A 19,603-nucleotide genomic window follows, 5' to 3' on the forward strand; every position below is an offset into this window, starting at 1 on the left:
ATCTCTCCATTTCTCCTCTATTCTCTTTCTCTCTATTCTCTCTCTCTCTTTCTCTCCTCTCTTTCTCTCGCTCTCTTTTTCTCTCGCTCTCTTTTTCTCTCGCTCTCTTTTTCTCTCCTCTCTTTTTCTCTCCTCTCTTTTTCTCTCCTCTCTTTTTCTCTCCTCTCTTTTTCTCTCCTCTCTTTTTCTCTCCTCTCTTTCTCTCTCTCTCTTTCTCCCTCTCTTTCTCCCTCTCTCCTATCTTTCTCTCTCTCTCCTCTTTCTCCTCTCTTTCTCTCTCTCTTTTTTTTCTCCCTTCTTCTTCGTCTTCTTCTTCCTCCAGCCTCCCCCTCCTCCGGGACATGGGGCGTGCTAATTGATATCAAGGTGAGTCACAAACAGTTCACCATTTCCTGAGGAAGTTATTGCTGGCAAGTGTCCGTCTGTCAACTCATACAAATTCCCACCTGGGTGTGTGAGTGCTGGTTTGGCACGGCAGCAGGGCACGTACATCACCACAAGTGAACTTGGGTGGCAGAACCGTGTTTCAACCATGTTTCTGGGGTTGAGTTACGTCTGGGCTCCTGTTCTTAGTTTGACTGCTGCCAACTGACACAGAACCCATCTAGGGCCAGGGCACAGAATATTTGGAAAACCCAGCCTGTTCCACCAATAGAGACAAGTCCAATGAAAAAGGAAGGAGACGATAGGCCTGACAGTAGACATGTTGTCAGTATAATAAACAAAGCAACAAGAAGATAGGTCTGAATCAAAGTTGGACCTGTCAACAATGACAAAGGATCTGGTCAAATGCAGGAGTGAAAAACAGTGTGAGAAACGATGCAGTAACTCCTGGTGAGACAGACAGGTGCAGTATAGTGTCTCACACCTGGTGAGACAGACAGGTGCAGTATAGTGTCTCACACCTGGTGCGACAGACAGGTGCAGTATAGTGTCTCACACCTGGTGAGACAGACAGGTGCAGTATAGTGTCTCACACCTGGTGAGACAGACAGGTGCAGTATAGTGTCTCACACCTGGTGAGACAGACAGGTGCAGTATAGTGTCTCACACCTGGTGAGACAGACAGGTGCAGTATAGTGTCTCACACCTGGTGCGACAGGCAGGTGCAGTATAGTGTCTCACACCTGGTGAGACAGACAGGTGCAGTATAGTGTCTCACACCTGGTGCGACAGACAGGTGCAGTATAGTGTCTCACACCTGGTGAGACAGACAGGTGCAGTATAGTGTCTCACACCTGGTGCGACAGACAGGTGCAGTATAGTGTCTCACACCTGGTGAGACAGACAGGTGCAGTATAGTGTCTCACACCTGGTGCGACAGACAGGTAAAGTGCCTGGCCAGAATCCAATCTCCAATCCGTGAGGATGTTAGTGAGGAGCAGATGAGAGGGAGGGATCCCTGCTGAGCCACTACGGGATCTATCTCACCGTGTCGCTACATATCCCCTCCCTCCTATTAGATTGATCTCTACTGTACCAGACCATCAGCAGGGCATCAACACACACACACACACACACGCACGCACACACACACACACACACACACACACACACACACACACACATTAAACACACACACCAAATCCAGAGACCTTTCAATGGTTGAAAGAGTGTAGGTCTCTCGGTGTCAGTCTGAAGAACAGCAGGAGGTACCAGCCCATTCTGAATGCTATTCACGAACATCTCACATCCACTGGATGACCCCTACAGAATTCCAGCCTTGTTGTCAAGGCAACCCCAGGAACTTTTACTTTCCCCACACTCCGACACAACACTGAGGAAGAAGAAAAGGGACGCCACACAAAACAACTTCAATAGGAACATTTTTTAAAAGTCCCCAGCTCCAGGAAGAAGCTAACCACATATAAAACGCAAGAAACTCACAGTAAAGAATGTCAATCAAAGAAGAAAGGGAGAATGGAGGAGGAGGAGGAAGTAAAAATAGGAGACGGAAAATGTAACTGTCCATTGTGCCAAGGCCTGCCAGGTGGTTTTCCCCGTTGCCGGGAGACCACCCCCCATCCCAAACACACACATTCCTATAATTGGTTATTTCATTCTGAATAGTTTCCAGCTCCCCAAGATGGGGATGTGTTAATGTGAGACAGCAAAATAAAGAGAGAGAAAAGAAAGAGGGAAAGGGAAAGGACGGGAGAGAGTGAGAGAGGAGAGTGAGAGAGGAGAGTGAGAGAGGAGAGAGAGAGAGAGAGAGAGAGAGATAATGCCTCGAGTCAGAGGGAGAGGGACCAGGATGGAAGGGGGCTGCAGTGCAGGGGGCTTCAGGGCCTCTATGACAAACGGACAAGGGCCAAGGTCAAGCGCATCATAAAGGACCCCACACACAATCTTGCCCAATGTTTTGAGCTGCTGCCCTCCGGAGGGATATAAGGTCCCACTGTTCAGTAGAATAGGAGCTGGGCAACTTTCATTCCATCAGCCATCGGGCTGCTAAACAGTGGGACATAGGACAGATGCAGGCCCAATGTAATGGGTGACCTGTGTACTAACTGTCCAGTTTTCCATATCGTATATATTGTGTTGTGTGTATTTGTATGGACAATAAAGTAGTGTATATTGTATCGGAACGACAGAAGGAAAGAACAAATGAAGAGAGAAGCCAGGAGAAAAGAGAAACCAGGAAAGAGGAGAATTTCACCACCTCCTCAGTAGCAACAGAATCTGGATAACAACCTCATCACCCCAGGATTCTTCCTTATCTCATCGTCCTGCTGCTGCCAGCCCCCTCAGAACGATCTGGAAGGAAAACATCTAAACACTGTGCTTTACCACCCAGGGAACTCCAGGCATCACTTACTGTACTCCCTAGTTAGCTCTCATCTCTAATGCTAGTGTAGCATCCTGCCTGACCTAGTCTGCCTGGTTCACCATGGGGTTGACAGGAAGGCCTCGCAGTGCTACAGTACAGAAGGCCTGTGTGTCATGTATAGATGGTCTGTGCCAAATAGTGCACCAAGCTAAAAGGTGCACCAAGCCAAATAGTGCACCAAGCTAAAAGGTGCACCAAGCCAAAAATAGTGCACCAAGCCAAATAGGGCACCAAGCCAAAAATAGTGCACCAAGCCAAAAATAGTGCACCAAGCCAAATAGGGCACCAAGCCAAATAGGGCACCAAGCCAAAAATAGTGCACCAAGCCAAAAATAGTGCACCAAGCCAAATAGGGCACCAAGCTAAAAGGTGCACCAAGGCAAAAATAGTGCACCAAGCCAAATAGTACACCAAGCCAAAAATAGTGCACCAAGCCAAATAGGGCACCAAGCCAAATAGTGCACCTAGCCAAAAATAGTGCACCAAGCCAAATACTGCACCAAGCCAAATACTGCACCAAGCCAAATAGTGCACCAAGCCAAAAATAGTGCACCAAGCCAAATAGGGCACCAAGCCAAAAAGGGCACCAAGCCAAATAGCGTATCAATCCACAGTAGCAAAGATAGATGAGACAATAACTTTGCATGAGACTCTTAAGCTTTCTAAGGTGTATCATTCAGATCAACAGCAGTAAGTAGCTACTAGTTAATACATACATTAGGTCTAGAGCTGAAGGACTGTATGTTATAACTCAAACAGCCTTGTCCTGCCCTGTCATAGTTACTATGAGACAATCAGTGAGAGAATCATTGGGAGAGAACTCATGGTTTGAAGACACACAAGCTCTAATGACCTCATCGAATGGAAAACACTCATGAAGGGAGGGAGGGAGGGAGGGTGGAAGGAAGCCCTCTTGGCAGCAGACATCTTTGGTGGCAGAACCAGTCATTTTGAACTCCCTGGCAAAGACCTTGACTCCATGTCTCCTGGGCGATCCATGAGTAATGTCTACTGTACACACACACACGCGCGTGCGCGCGGGTCGAGAGCTTCAAGTTCCTTGGTGTCCACATCCTCAACAAACTATCACGGTCCAAACACATCAAGACGGTCGTGAAGAGGGCACGACAATGCCTATTCCCCCTCAGGGGACTGAAAAGATTTGGCATGGGTCCCCAGATCCTCAAAGAGTTCTACAGCTGCGCCATTGGGAGCATCCTGACTGGTTGCATCACCGCCTGGTATGGGAACTGCTCAGCATCCAACCGCAAGGCGTAACAGAGGGTAGTGCGTACGGCCCAGTACATCACTGGGGCCAAGCTTCCTGCCATCCAGGACCTATATACTAGGCGGTGTCAGAGGAAGGCCCAAAAAACTGTCAAAGACTCCAGCCACCCAAGTCATGCATTGACCCCATTTTTTACGCTGATGCCACTCACTGTTTATTATCTATGCATAGTCACTCTACGCCTACCTACATGTACATATGACCTCAATTACCTGGACTAACCCGTACCTCCGCACATTGACTCAGCACCGGTACCCCCTGTCTATAACCTTGTCATTGTTATTCTTTTTGTTACTTTTTTTATTTTACTTTATTTAGCAAATATTTTCATTCTCTGCATTGTTGGTTAAGGGCTTGTAAGTAAGCAGTTCACGGTAACGTCTACACCTGTTGTATTTGGTGCATGTGATTTAACACACTAGATCAACCCTAAACTTTCAGACCCAGCATTTGACATACAGTTTGGTTGTAGAAAAGGGCCTCTTAGCACCACTCAAAGAGCATGGATAGAGAGAGATGAGGTAAATGATTCGGAGGACTCCAGTGTGAAAACAATTTCCAACTGAAGACTAGGGGAACCAAATTAACTCTCTGTTTAGCATGTGAAGTGCAAACAAATGCCTTTTGCATTCAGTCAGTGGCTCAGAAATCAACCAGAAAGTGGTGGTAAGGGGGAGAAAAAACATGTTATGTATTCAAATAGCAAGGAAGCATATTATTACAAAACATGATGATGTTTTCCCACCATGTACTTTTAAATTCTCAATCTATACATTCCAAATGGCTACAGGGTCGTGGACACAGACACGGGTAAACACCCTTCCAACAGATACCATTAGAAGAGGAAGAGGATGGTGATGGTTGATGGTGATGGTTGATGGGCAGGTGATGGTGATGGTTGATGGGATGGTGATGGTTGATGGGATGGTAATGGTGATGGTTGATGGGATGGTAATGGTGATGGTTGATGGGATGGTAATGGTGATGGTTGATGGGATGGTAATGGTTGATGGTGATGGTTGATGGGATGGTAATGGTGATGGTTGATGGGCTGGTAATGGTGATGGTTGATGGGATGGTTGATGGGATGGTGATGGTTGATGGTGATGGTGATGGTTGATGGTGATGGTGATGGTTGATGGGATGGTTGATGGTTGATGGGATGGTTGATGTGATGGTGATGGGTGATGGTTGATGGGCAGGTGATGGGGATGGTTGATGGGATGGTTGATGGTGATGGTTGATGGTTGATGGGATGGTTGATGTGATGGTTGATGGTGATGGTGATGGTTGATGGTGATGGTTGATGGGATGGTGATGGTTGGTGGTGATGGTTGATGTGATGGTTGATGGTGATGGTTGATGGTTGATGGTGATGGTTGATGGGATGGTGATGGTTGATGGTGATGGTTGATGGTTGATGGGATGGTTGATGGTGATGGTTGATGGGATGGTGATGGTTGATGGGATGGTTGATGGTGATGGTGATGGTTGATGGTGATGGTTGATGGTGATGGTTGATGGTGATGGGATGGTGATGGTTGATGGGATGGTGATGGTTGATGGTGATGGTTGATGGTGATGGTTGATGGGATGGTTGATGGTGATGGTTGATGGTGATGGTTGATGGGATGGTTGATGGTGATGGTTGATGGTGATGGTTGATGGGATGGTTGATGGGATGGTTGATGGGATGGTTGATGGGATGGTTGATGGTGATGGTTGATGGGATGGTTGATGGTGATGGTTGATGGGATGGTTGATGAGATGGTTGATGGTGATGGTTGATGGGAATGGTTGATGGTGATGGTAATGGTTGATGGTTGATGGTGATGGGATGGTTGATGGGATGGTTGATGGTGATGGTTGATGGTGATGGTGATGGTGATGGTTGAGAGTGATGTTGATGGTGATGGTTGATGGGATGGTTGATGGTGATGGTTGATGGGATGGTTGATGGTGATGGTTGATGGGATGGTTGATGGTGATGGTTGATGGTTGAGAGTGATGTTGATGGTTGATGGTGATGGTTGATGGTTGATGGTGATGTTGATGAGATTGTTGATGTTGACAGTGGATGGTTGATGCTGGATGGTTTAGTTGATGGTAATGTGATGGTTGATGTTGGTGTTAATGACAGAGAGAGCACAACTTCTCAGCACCATGGAGCTAGTAAACAACTCCCAGAAGAAAGGAGAGAGACCGAGAGAGACCGAGAGAGACCGAGAGAGACCGAGAGAGACCGTGAGAGACCGAGAGAGAGAGAGAGAGAGAGAACAAAGAAGGCTCTTTCAACAGTGGAAGCTTTCTGCTCGGAATACTGTTAACAAGTTATGGGGCTTGGTGGCCGACCGTTCCCAGAATGTCTTCCGGGAACTGACAACAGGGGTCCTGGAATGAATTACCGTTCATGGGGACATTTAAGGGAATGTCTCTCAGGCCTTGGTCAGACCGCTTGGGGTCAAAACACGACCACGCCCTCATCTGGTGACACCACATGTCAACTCGTTGAACAGTGTCTGAACACTGTAACATAATGTGTGTGTGTGTGTGTGTGTGTGTGTAAATGTTTGTAGAAAATGTCTACATGTCATTATAATAATGTGCATAAATCTTCAGTACACTGGCAATGTGAATGTTTATTAGTACCATGTCTGGATGTCTAATAACAATATGAAAGGTTATTAGTACCATGGTAAATCAAAATTAAATGTTTAACATGCGCCGAATACAACAGGTGTAGACTTTACAGTGAAATGCTTACTTACAAGCCCTTAACCAACAATGCAGTTTTTAAGAAAGTATTTACAAAAATAAACTGAAGTAAAAAAAAAAATGATATGTATATATATATATATATAATCCAATATTGGATACCTTATCACTACTGTCATTGTTACGTACCGTCTAACAAGTTGTAACGTCTACTCTATTTATATACATTTAGCATAATGGTAGTCTGATTTGATGCAGTTTTAAGAAAAAATACCTAAAAAAGAAAATATTTAAAGAGCAGTAGTAAAATAACAATAGCGAGGCTGCAATAATGGAGCTGTGAGTCGGGAAGCAGGTGCAACGTTTAATAAAACAACAAAACCAGGAACGAGACAATTCCATGTGGCTTCACGCCGGTACACAAGAATAATACCAACTGGTGACTGAACATAAGAGAGGGACATATAAAGGGGAGGAAATGATGAAGGTAATGAAGTCCAGGTGTGAATCATAATGATTAACAGGTGCGCGTAATGAGAGCCAGGTGTGCGTAATGATAAATCCCAGGACCGGTGGTTAGTATTCGAGCGACGTCGTACGCCGGAGGGGAGGATCAGGAGATGACATGACAGAGGCTATATACCGGGGTCTGGATGTCTAACAATAAATGTGCAACATTAGGGGTTAAAGGTCAACTGCTTGTTTACACATGATTAAAAGTTAAAAGTCAAATGGTGTAATACCATTGCTTCTGACCAGATATACCACAGACATGATGCATCTTGGGTCCTTGGGATATATTTATTGACAATGACAATCGTCTATATCACAGGTGTCAAACTCATTCCACGGAGGGCCGAGTGTCTGCGGGTTTTCGCTCCTCCCTTGTACTTGATTGATGAATTAACATCACTAATTAGTTAGGAACTCCCCACACCTGGTTGTCTAGGGCTTTATTGAAAGGAAAAACCAAAAACCTGCAGACACTCGGCCCTCCGTGGAATGAGTTTGACACCCCTGGTCTATATCCTTTTCCTTTGTCTGGGCACAGCCACCTCTGAAGGCCCTGTAAACTGGGGGGGGGGGGGGGCAGAGATTCTTCCATTTTCATGCCTATCAATCTGTGATGGAATCGTAAGTGTCCGACCTAGTGAAATTAAATGGCAGCATTTGTCTTCTTTTATTAGGCTGTGCAATATAGGGGGAGACCTCAATACGTCGACCTTTCAAAGTAAGGCAATGCCAAGTTAATTGAGGATAACTCAAACATGGCGTCCCAGGCTGTCAGTGTTTGGCTGACTGACAGATGATTCACACTCGTCTCAGTATTGAATCAGTCTGTCTGTCAAAAGTTCTTCATGAATAGAAAATGGGCCCTTATAATACAAAAACATATATTTTTTTTATCGATTTCAATCCAATTCTATGCCAAGTCAAATTGTGATTTCAACATTATAGGTTGAGCATTGGCATAGTATTTGTTACTGTTTGTGGCTGCTATATAGACAGTATGTAACCTGGTAGAGCTAGTCATCTAGTTGATGACATGTTAGATGGAGATGTTTCTCATATGAAAGAGGGTGCAGGCAGGCCAGCAGCAGTGTGAAATGTTTCCTTCCAACTGTACGTTTTCTGTCGTGACAATAGATGCCTTAGTCTTCTGTCGTGACAATAGCACCATATTCAACTGATGTCCCTGACAGACACTGCGAGGTCCCTGACAGCTGACAATATTCTACCCAATCACAAAGCCCTCTCTCGATCTATTTTTTTCCTCTATCTTGCTGTTTACATTGCGCTGCTAATTACAATTAATTACATGTCAATTAAACTAGGTCATAAACCTCGAATTATGTGCAATTAATTACTTGGACAAATGCCATAAATACGCTTTAAACTGAAACATTCAAGGTGGATATTAATACATATTATTTAAACACTTTAGTATCATCAAATGACAATGTCAACACCAACCAAGTGGCACTGAGTGGGGCAGAAAAAACTGTTTGCCTCCACTGTGCGCACCTCTAAACAGACTTACATCATCATGACCAGCTAAACTAAAGGTAAGTGGGGTGGATGCACTTCTCCGCAACTAACCATGCCCTCTCTCATCAGTCCGGGCTTGACACACAATAATAAAAGTAGCTGTTGTAAACACAGACGATGGGCATAAATATTTTGTTAGATTCGCACTTGAAGACATGTTGATGCGCTGCAGAGTAGCCAAACAATAAAACGGGATTCAATGCCATGAGCAATGAATGCCATGAAGGAAAAATAATTTACGCATGTGTAGCTACTACCTGGACAATAACTTATGTCAATTGGGATGGGCTGTTATGGTGACTGGCGGGTTGTGTAGGCTACAAGCAGGGAACCCACTACATCACCACGGAGTGTAACCGGGACGGGACGGGTACTTACGCTGCTGTTCTCCCCCGTCCAGTGAACCATCGCCTGGTTGTGAGTGGCATCCCCTTTGAGCACGAACGAGCTGCTGAGCAGGGAAACTTTCTCTTGGGATAGCGCTCTCTTGAAGCGCGGGGATTCCACGTCCATATCATTATCACCCAAGTCCTGTCCGAACATTCCGTCTCTCCTGTCTATGCCTATACCGCCACCGCTGTCAAGCATACGATGCGCGTCGTTCCGGTGTAAAACGCCGCTGTCACATCGCACGGGTCCCATCAGTGACATCCAAGCCGAGGCGATAAACACAGCCCGGCACAGGTGCGCTGAAAATGTTCCTTTCGGACGCAGAGGTACCATGGTTCGCGCCATTATAGCGCTCATATCCTGGATACTGACAGAGAGACTGCGATTCGAGTGGAAGATAGATAGCACTACTGTAAGCGGAGAGAGAGGGAGGGAGGCTCGGAGGGATGGAGTGGAACTGGAGCGAAGCCATACAATGGAAACAACGTGGTCGTGTCTGTGTCAACTGGAAGACGCGCGGTGCGCACAGCATGTGCGCCATCTGGTGACGCACACCCTACATTGCTGTTTCTGAAAGCCTTAATCGTTGAAGACATAACCCCTTCCCAAGAACTGATTTTGTATTTTTTAATTTCACCTTTATTTAACCAGGTAGGCTAGTTGAGAACAAGTTCTCATTTACAACTGCGATCTGGCCAAGATAAAGCAAAGCAGTGCGACAGAAACAACAACACAGAGTTACACATGGAATAAACAAGCATACAGTCAATAACACAATAGAAAAAAAGAAAGTCTATATACAGTGTGTGCAAATGGCAAGGAGGTAAGGCAATAAATAGGCATAATAGCGAAGTAATTACAATTTAGCAAATTAACACTGGAGTGATAGATGTGCAGATGATGATGTGCAAGTAGAGATACTGGTGTGCAAAAGAGCAGAAAAGTAATTTAAAACAAAATGGGGATAAGGTAGTTGGATTGGATAGGCTATTTACAGATGGACTATGTACAGCTGCAGCGATCGGTTAGCTGCTCAGATAGCTGATGTTTAAAGTTAGTGAGGGAGATATGAGTCTCCAGCTTCAGCGATTTTTGCAATTCGTTCCAGTCATTGGCAGCAGAGAACTGGAAGGAAAGGTGGCCAAAGGAGGTGTTGGCTTTGGTGGATGACCAGTGAGATATACCTGCTGGAGCACATGCTACGGGTGGGTGTTATCGTGACCAGTGAGTTGAGATAAGGCGGAGCTTTACGCGGAGCTTTAGACTTATCGATGACCTGGAGCCAGTGGGTCTGGCGACGAATATGTAGCGAGGGCCAGCCGACTAGAGCATACAGGTTGCAGTGGTGGGTGGTATATGGGGCTTTGGTGACAAAACGGATGGCACTGTGATAGCAAACTGGATGCGGTCTGAGTAGAGTGTTGGATGCTATTTTGTAAATGACATCGCCGAAGTCAAGGATCGGTCGGATAGTCAGTTTTACGAGGGTATGTTTGGCGAAGTGAGAGAAGGAGGCTTTGTTGTGAAATAGGAAGCCGATTCTAGATTTTATTTTGGATTGGAGATGTTTAATATGAGTCTGGAAGGAGAGTTTACAGTCTAGCCAGACACCTAGGTATGTGTAGTTGTACACATATTCTAATTCAGAACCGTCCAGAGTAGTGATACTAGTCGGGCGGGCGGCTGCGGGCAGCGAACGGTTGAAAAGCATGCATTTAGTTTTACTAGCATTTAAGAGCAGTTGGAGGCCATGGAAGGAGTGTTGTATGGTATGGAAGCCCGTTTGGAGGTTTGTTAACACAGGATATAACATCCTGTCGGAGATGTTGCTGACAGTGGCTTTTTTTCCCAAGACTCCATTTGATGTCAGCTGTGTAGTAGGCCTATGTACGCCTTTTTAAGGACCACACCCTGCTGTCAGGTCATATTTGCTCTTATCCAATAGGGTTATCCAATTGGGTGCAACATTACATTACCTCCAGATAGAAATTGCTATTGTGTGTAGAACATGACTCTCCCTGCGATGTAGAATAGCCCATAACGACTCTTTACATCACATTTCTATCTGCAAGGTTCAGAACGATGCACCTGACCCCCACCAGAGAGGAAGAGGCGAAGCAAAATGTTTCACTCTCAACAATAATCTGTCCAAAATAAATCCAATGTGTTTCTATGAGCTAAGCTTGTCACCTGGCTTCCCGCCTTTGGGACAATGACTTCCATTGTTACGGTGGAGACATGAGCATCTCGTCATTATATACAGATCTCTACCCCCACTGAGTAAGCCCCCAGTGTTGACTGTGGACAGCTGTCCAAGAGGTCAAAGTTCAGGTTTAATTCCACTCTACTTGCCATCCTTCCACATAGATCTAATTAGACCTTGGTTAACCAGGCCAGGAATCTCCACTGCGGTTACTTGGTGTCCTATTTTATTTCCCTTAACATTTTAGTCATTTAGCAGACGCTCTTATCCAGAGCGACTTACAAGAGCAATTAGGGTTAAGTTCTTTACTCAAGGGCACATCAACAGATTTTTCACCTAGTCGGCTCTGGGATTTTGAACCAGCGACTTTTCGGTTACTGGCCCAACGCTCTTAACTGCTAGGCTACCTGCCACCCAACAAATCCACATTTAATTAATTACTTCTATCAGTATCTCTGAGTGTTTTAATTTCTTACCATCAGACAAGCGACCAGTAGTGAATCACAAATCTCTGTGGTTGACAGATTTTGCCCCTCAGTCTGTGACACTAAAGACATTGGCTGTCAATCACTGAGTTACTCAATATGTAGGTTAGACCGTCCAATCACAATGCCGTAAACCCACCCATAACAACACTGTAGAGTTCCTGTACATGTAGACAGGAAAACAAAGGTGTAATAGGAGTCTCTGGGCCCTAGTCGAAAGAACTGCATTATGTAGAGAATTGGGTGCCATTTCGGACGCAATCTCTGAGTCTCAGCGTAGGTTAACTATCTGTGTAGAAAAACTAATCTCTGTAAAATATGGTTCACTGCCAGGCAGCCCTGGTCCTCCATTTTGTCTGTTGGCTAGTTTGTTTTTGTTGCTTTACAATAAATGGTGAACCACAGGCTGTTTACTGTTCATGGATTAGTTGTTTCAGTTGTCCAGAGGATGAGGAGGAGCTGCAGTTTGAATATTTGATGGAGTAGGACCTACTGGAGGAGAGGAGAGGAAGGAGAGAGGAGAGGAAGGAGAGAGGAGAGGAGAGGAGAGGAGAGGAGAGGAGAGGAGAGGAGAGGAGAGGAGAGGAGAGGAGAGGAGAGGAGAGGAGAGGAGAGGAGAGTGTGAGAGGGTTCCTTGCTCCCTGAAGTCCTCCTATCCATTTTCTGTATTATTGGGGTTTCTCTATTTTTGTCTCTTTTTTCACCTGCATCTCTTCCTGCCTTGTCCTTTACCTCCACATCTACCCCCTCTCCTCCCTCCCCCCTCTAGTCCTTTATCTCCACATCTACCCCCTCTCCTCCCTCCCCCCTCTAGTCCTTTACCTTCACATCTACCCCCTCTCCTCCCTCCCCCCTCTAGTCCTTTACCTTCACATCTACCCCCTCTCCTCCCTCCCCCCTCTAGTCCTTTATCTCCACATCTACCCCCTCTCCCCCTCCCCCTCCCTCTAGTCCTTTACCTCCACATCTACCCCCTCCCCCTCTCCCCTAGTCCTTTACCTCCACATCTACCCCCTCTCCCCCAATCCCCCCTCTAGTCCTTTACCTCCCCCTCTCCCCTAGTCCTTTACCTCCCCCTCTCCCCTAGTCCTTTACCTCCACATCTACCCCCTCCCCCTCTCCCCTAGTCCTTTACCTCCACATCTACCCCCTCTCCCCCTCCCCCTCCCTCTAGTCCTTTACCTCCACATCTACCCCCTCCCCCTCTCCCCTAGTCCTTTACCTCCCCCTCTCCCCTAGTCCTTTACCTCCCCCTCTCCCCTAGTCCTTTACCTCCCCCTCTCCCCTAGTCCTTTACCTCCACATCTACCCCCTCTCCCCCTCCCCCTCCCTCTAGTCCTTTACCTCCACATCTACCCCCTCCCCCTCTCCCCTAGTCCTTTACCTCCACATCTACCCCCTCTCCCCCAATCCCCCCTCTAGTCCTTTATCTCCACATCTACCCCCTCTCCCCCTCCCCCTCCCTCTAGTCCTTTACCTCCACATCTACCCCCTCCCCCTCTCCCCTAGTCCTTTACCTCCCCCTCTCCCCTAGTCCTTTACCTCCCCCTCTCCCCTAGTCCTTTACCTCCCCCTCTCCCCTAGTCCTTTACCTCCACATCTACCCCCTCCCCCTCTCCCCTAGTCCTTTACCTCCACATCTACCCCCTCTCCCCCTCCCCCTCCCTCTAGTCCTTTACCTCCACATCTACCCCCTCCCCCTCTCCCCTAGTCCTTTACCTCCCCCTCTCCCCTAGTCCTTTACCTCCCCCTCTCCCCTAGTCCTTTACCTCCCCCTCTCCCCTAGTCCTTTACCTCCCCCTCTCCCCTAGTCCTTTACCTCCACATCTACCCCCTCCCCCTCTCCCCTAGTCCTTTACCTCCACATCTACCCCTTCTCCCCCGATCCCCCCCTCTAGTCCTTTACCTCCCCCTCTCCCCCTCCCCTAGTCCTTTACCTCCCCCTCTCCACCCTCTCCCCTAGTCCTTGACCTCCCCCTGTCCCCCCTCTCCCCGAGTCTTTTACCTCCCCCTCTCCCCTAGTCCTTTAACTCCCCCTCTTCCCTAGTACTTTACCTCCCCCTCTCCCCTAGTCCTTTACCTCCCCCTCCCCTAGTCCTTTACCTCCCCCTCCCCTAGTCCTTTACCTCCCCCTGTCCCCCCTCTCCCCGAGTCTTTTACCTCCCCCTCTCCCCTAGTCCTTTACCTCCCCCTCTTCCCTAGTACTTTACCTCCCTCTCCCCTAGTCCTTTACCTCCCCCTCTCCCCTAGTCCTTTACCTCCCCCCTCTTCCCTAGTCCTTTATCTCCCCCTCTCCCCTAGTCCTTTACCTCCCCCTCTCCCCTAGTCCTTTACCTCCCCCTCTCCCCTAGTCCTTTACCTCCCCCTCTCCCCTAGTCCTTTACCTCCCCCTCTCCCCTAGTCCTTTACCTCCCCCTCTCCCCTAGTCCTTTACCTCCCCCTCTCCCCCAAGTCCTTTACCTCCCCCTCTCCCCCCTCCCCTAGTCCTTTACCTCTCCCTCTCCACCCTCTCCCCTAGTCCTTGACCTCCCCCTGTCCCCCCTCTTCCCTAGTCATTTACCTCCCCCTCTCCCCTAGTCCTTTACCTCCCCCTGTCCCCCCTCTCCCCGAGTCTTTTACCTCCCCCTCTCCCCTAGTCCTTTACCTCCCCCTCTCCCCTAGTCCTTTACCTCCCCCTCTCCCCTAGTCCTTTACCTCCCCCTCTCCCCTAGTCCTTTAACTCCCCCTCTTCCCTAGTCCTTTACCTCCCCCTCTCCCCTAGTCCTTTACCTCCCCCTCTCCCCCAAGTCCTTTACCTCCCCCTCTCCCCCCTCCCCCCTCCCCTAGTCCTTTACCTCCCCCTCTCCACCCTCTCCCCTAGTCCTTGACCTCCCCCTCTCCCCCTCTCCTCTAGTCCTTTACCTCCCCCTCTCACCCCTCTCCCCTAGTCCTTTAACTCCCTCCCTCACCTAGTCCTTTACCTCCCCCTCTCCCCTAGTCCTTTACCTCCACATCTACCCCCTCCCCCTCTCCCCTAGTCCTTTACCTCCACATCTACCCCCTCTCCCCCGATCCCCCCCTCTAGTCCTTTACCTCCCCCTCTCCCCCTCCCCTAGTCCTTTACCTCCCCCTCTCCACCCTCTCCCCTAGTCCTTAACCTCCCCCTGTCCCCCCTCTCCCCGAGTCTTTTACCTCCCCCTCTCCCCTAGTCCTTTAACTCCCCCTCTTCCCTAGTCCTTTACCTCCCCCTCTCCCCTAGTCCTTTACCTCCCCCTCTCCCACAAGTCCTTTACCTCCCCCTCTCCCCCCTCCCCCTCCCCTAGTCCTTTACCTCCCCCTCTCCACCCTCTCCCCTAGTCCTTGACCTCCCCCTGTCCCCCCTCTTCCCTAGTCCTTTACCTCCCCCTCTCCCCTAGTCCTTTACCTCCCCCTCTCCCCTAGTCCTTTACCGCCCCCTCTCCCCCCTCTCCTCTAGTCCTTTACCTCCCCCTCTCCCCCTCTCCCCTAGTCCTTTACCTCCCCCTCTCCCCTAGTCCTTTACCTCCCCCTCTCCCATCTCTCCTCTAGTCCTTTACCTCCCCCTCTCCCCCCTCTCCCCTAGTCCTTTACCTCCCCCTCTCCCCCCTCTCCCCTAGTCCTTTACCTCCCCCTCTCCGCTAGTTGTTTACCTCCCCCCTCTCCCCTAGACCTTTACCTCCCCCTCTCCGCTAGTCGTTTACCTCCCTCTCTCCCCCCTCTCCCCTAGTACTTTACCTCCACATCTCCCCCCTCTCCCCCTCCCCCTCCCTCTAGTCCTTTACCTCCCCCTCTCCCCCTCTCCCCTAGTCCTTTACCTCCCCCTCTCTCCCCTCTCCCCTAGTCCTTTACCTCCCCCTCTCTCCTACTCCTTTACCTCCCCCCTCCCCCCTAGTCCTTTATCTCCACATCCCCACTCGCCCCTCTCCCCTAGACCTTTACCTCCCACTTCTCCCCCAGTCCTTTACCTCCCCCTCTTCCCCTAGTACCTCTCTGTTTGGTTAACTCATGAAAAGAGCAGACAACACACACATGGCATTGGGAGCAGAGTGGGAGAATACAGATGATGGTGAGTGTGTATACACACAAACACTCACCATCATCTGTATTCTCCCACTCTGCTCCCAATATATATATATATATATATACACACACATAGTGTGTGTATTCAGTACCAGACAAAAGTTTGGACACACCTACTCATTAAAGGGTTTTTCATTATTTAAAAAAAATATTACATTGTAGAATAATAGTGAAGACATCCAAACTATGAAATAACACATATAGAATCATGTAGTAACCAAAAAAGTGTTAAACAAATTCTTTGAGATTCTTCAAAGTAGCCACCCTTTGCCTTGATGACAACTTTGCACACTCTTCACATTCTCTCAACCAGCTTTATGAGGTAGTCACCTGGAATGCATTTCAATTAACAGTGCTGTGCCACTACAGATTCTGGGTTCGAGTCCAGGCTCTGTTGCAGCCGGCCACGACCTGGAGACCCATGGGGTGGCGCACAATTGGCCCAGCGTTTCCGCTTTAGGGGAGGGTTTGGACAGCAGGGATGTCCTTGTCCCATCGCGCACTAGCAACTCCTGTGGCGGGCACGGTCGTCAGGTGCACGGTATTTCCTCCAACACATTGGTGCGACTGGCTTATATGGATTTCTTTCCTTCTTAATGCGTTTCAGCCAATCAGTTGTGTTGTGACAAGGTAAGGGTGGTGTACAGAAAATAGCCCTATTTGGTAAAAGACCAAGTCCATATTATGGCAAGAACAGCTCAAATAAGCAAAGAGAAATGACAGTCCAACATTACTTTAAGACATGAAGGTCAGTCAATACAGAACATTTCAAGAACTTGCAGTCGCAAAAACCATAGAGTGCTATGATAATTAAACTGTCTCTCATGAGGACCGCCACAGGAAAGGAAGACCCAGAGTTACCTATGCTGCAGAGGATAAGTTCATTAGAGTTGCCAGCCTCAGAAATTGGCAATTAACTGCACCTCAGATTACAGCCAAAATAAATGCTTCACAGAGTTCAACAGACGCACCTCAACATCAACTGTTCAGAGGAGACTGTGTGAATCAGAGCTTCATGGTCAAATTGTTACAAAGAAACCACTACTAAAGGACACCAATAATAAGAAAACACTTGCTTGGGCCAAGAAACACGAGCAATGGACATTAGACCAGTGTAAATCTGTCCTTTGGTCTGATGAGTCCAAGTGTGAGATTTTTGGTTCCAACTGCCGTGTCTTTGTGAGACGCAGAGTAGGTGAACGGATGATCTCCGCATGTGTGGTTCCCACCATGAAGCATGGAGGAGGTGTGATGATGTGGGGGTGCTTTCCTGGTGACACTGTCTGTGATTTATTTAGAATTCAAGGCACACTTAACAAGCATGGCTACCACAGCATTCTTCAGCGATACGCCATCCCATCTGGTTTGTGCTTAGTGGGACTACCATTTGTTTTTCAACGGGACAATGACCCCAATCACACTTCCAGGCTGTGTAAGGGCTACACTTTTTTGCGAACTACATGATTCCATATGTGTTATTTTATAGTTTTGACATCTTCACTATTGTTCTATTATTCTGCAGAAAATAGTAAAAATAAAGAAAAAACCCTTGAATGAGTAGGTGTGTCCAAACTTTTGACTGGTACTGTACGTGATGGTGTAATGCAGGGGACTGTTGCTTAGAGTGTTGGACTTGTAACTGAAAGGTGGCAAGATCGAATCCCTGAGCTGACGAGGTAAAAATGAAAAAATCTGTCATTCTGCCCCTGAACAAGGACGTTAACCCACTGTTCCTAGGCTGTCATTGAAAATAAGAATTTGTTCTTAACTGACTTGCCTAGTTAAATAAAGGTTAAATAAACAGTAGGGCTGTAGTTATCTATGTGATGGTGTAATGCAGGGGTTCATACAGTAGGGCTGTAGTTATCTATGTGATGGTGTAATGCAGGGGTTCATACAGTAGGGCTGTAGTTATCTATGTGATGGTGTAATGCAGGGGTTCATACAGTAGGACTGTAGTTATCTATGTGATGGTGTAATGCAGGGGTTCATATAGTAGGGCTGTAGTTATCTATGTGATGGTGTAATGCAGGTGTTCATACAGTAGGACTGTAGTTATCTATGTGATGGTGTAATGCAGGGGTTCATACAGTAGGGCTGTAGTTATCTATGTGATGGTGTAATGCAGGGGTTCATACAGTAGGGCTGTAGTTATCTATGTGATGGTGTAATGCAGGGGTTCATACAGTAGGACTGTAGTTATCTATGTGATGGTGTAATGCAGGGGTTCATACAGTAGGACTGTAGTTATCTATGTGATGGTGTAATGCAGGGGTTCATACAGTAGGGCTGTAGTTATCTATGTGATGGTGTAATGCAGGGGTTCATACAGTAGGACTGTAGTTATCTATGTGATGGTGTAATGCAGGGGTTCATACAGTAGGGCTGTAGTTATCTATGTGATGGTGTAATGCAGGTGTTCATACAGTAGGACTGTAGTTATCTATGTGATGGTGTAATGCAGGGGTTCATATAGTAGGCCTGTAGTTATCTATGTGATGGTGTAATGCAGGGGTTCATACAGTAGGACTGTAGTTATCTATGTGATGGTGTAATGCAGGGGTTCATACAGTAGGACTGTAGTTATCTATGTGATGGTGTAATGCAGGGGTTCATACAGTAGGACTGTAGTTATCTATGTGATGGTGTAATGCAGGGGTTCATACAGTAGGCCTGTAGTTATCTATGTGATGGTGTAATGCAGGGGTTCATACAGTAGGACTGTAGTTATCTATGTGATGGTGTAATGCAGGGGTTCATACAGTAGGACTGTAGTTATCTATGTGATGGTGTAAATTAAAAAGCAGACTGCTCTATTAGGCTGCTAGAAATATGTTTTTATTTGTATTGAACAACCATAGTACCTCCATCAAAACAACATCCAGCTAACCAAGACAGTCCATGGAGCAAAACTTGGTGCTTTTCTCAGTGGAGGGATGGACCAGGGCCTGTATTCATTAAGGGCCTCAGAGTATGAGCACTGATCTAGGATCAGTGTTACCTTTCAGATCATAATGAATAAGTTTAAATGGAAAGATGGGAGCTGATCCTATTCAATGCTTGTTGAATACAGACCCAGGGTGTGTGTTAATATGACACAAAACAATCAGGAGCATTCACCGATAACTTCATAGACTCACACACTTCATCGTCACAGTCAACCAGAAATAGCATGCTTAAATATTTACAGTTTACTTCACCAGAAGGTTATGCTATTGACTTGGAACCACGTAATACAGTGAAACTCACTATCCCCATTGTTGTCTGTATGTCAACGATTTTATATATTATCTAAGTATGACCATTACTGTGACACAATCACCCAGCGGAATGTGTTAGAATGATGGAAAGTGGAACATACATACTGTACATTGGAATGCTAGCCTGGGTTTCTAGCCTGAATGCCAGCCTGGGTTTCTAGCCTGAATGCCAGCCTGGGTTTCTAGCCTGAATGCTAGCCTGGGTTTCTAGCCTGAATGCTAGCCTGGGTTTCTAGCCTGAATGCTAGCCTGGGTTTCTATCCTGGGTTTCTAGCCTGAATGCTAGCCTGGGTTTCTAGCCTGAAT

At 47.3% G+C, this 19,603-nt stretch overlaps 1 protein-coding gene across 1 annotated transcript in view; it reads left to right on the forward strand.

Annotated features, from left to right (window-relative positions):
* The window catches only part of LOC120049466 (early nodulin-75-like), a 43,372-nt gene extending 43,017 nt beyond the window's left edge, over positions 1-355 (forward strand). The window contains exon 5 of the mRNA XM_038995730.1: positions 323-355. Coding sequence (XP_038851658.1) covers positions 323-355 — 33 coding nt within the window. The remainder of the gene's footprint in view (positions 1-322) is intronic.
* The last annotated feature ends 19,248 nt before the right edge of the window (positions 356-19,603 follow it).

This window comes from Salvelinus namaycush, chromosome 6, assembly GCF_016432855.1.
Source record: "Salvelinus namaycush isolate Seneca chromosome 6, SaNama_1.0, whole genome shotgun sequence".
Classification (NCBI taxonomy): Eukaryota; Metazoa; Chordata; class Actinopteri; order Salmoniformes; family Salmonidae; genus Salvelinus; species Salvelinus namaycush.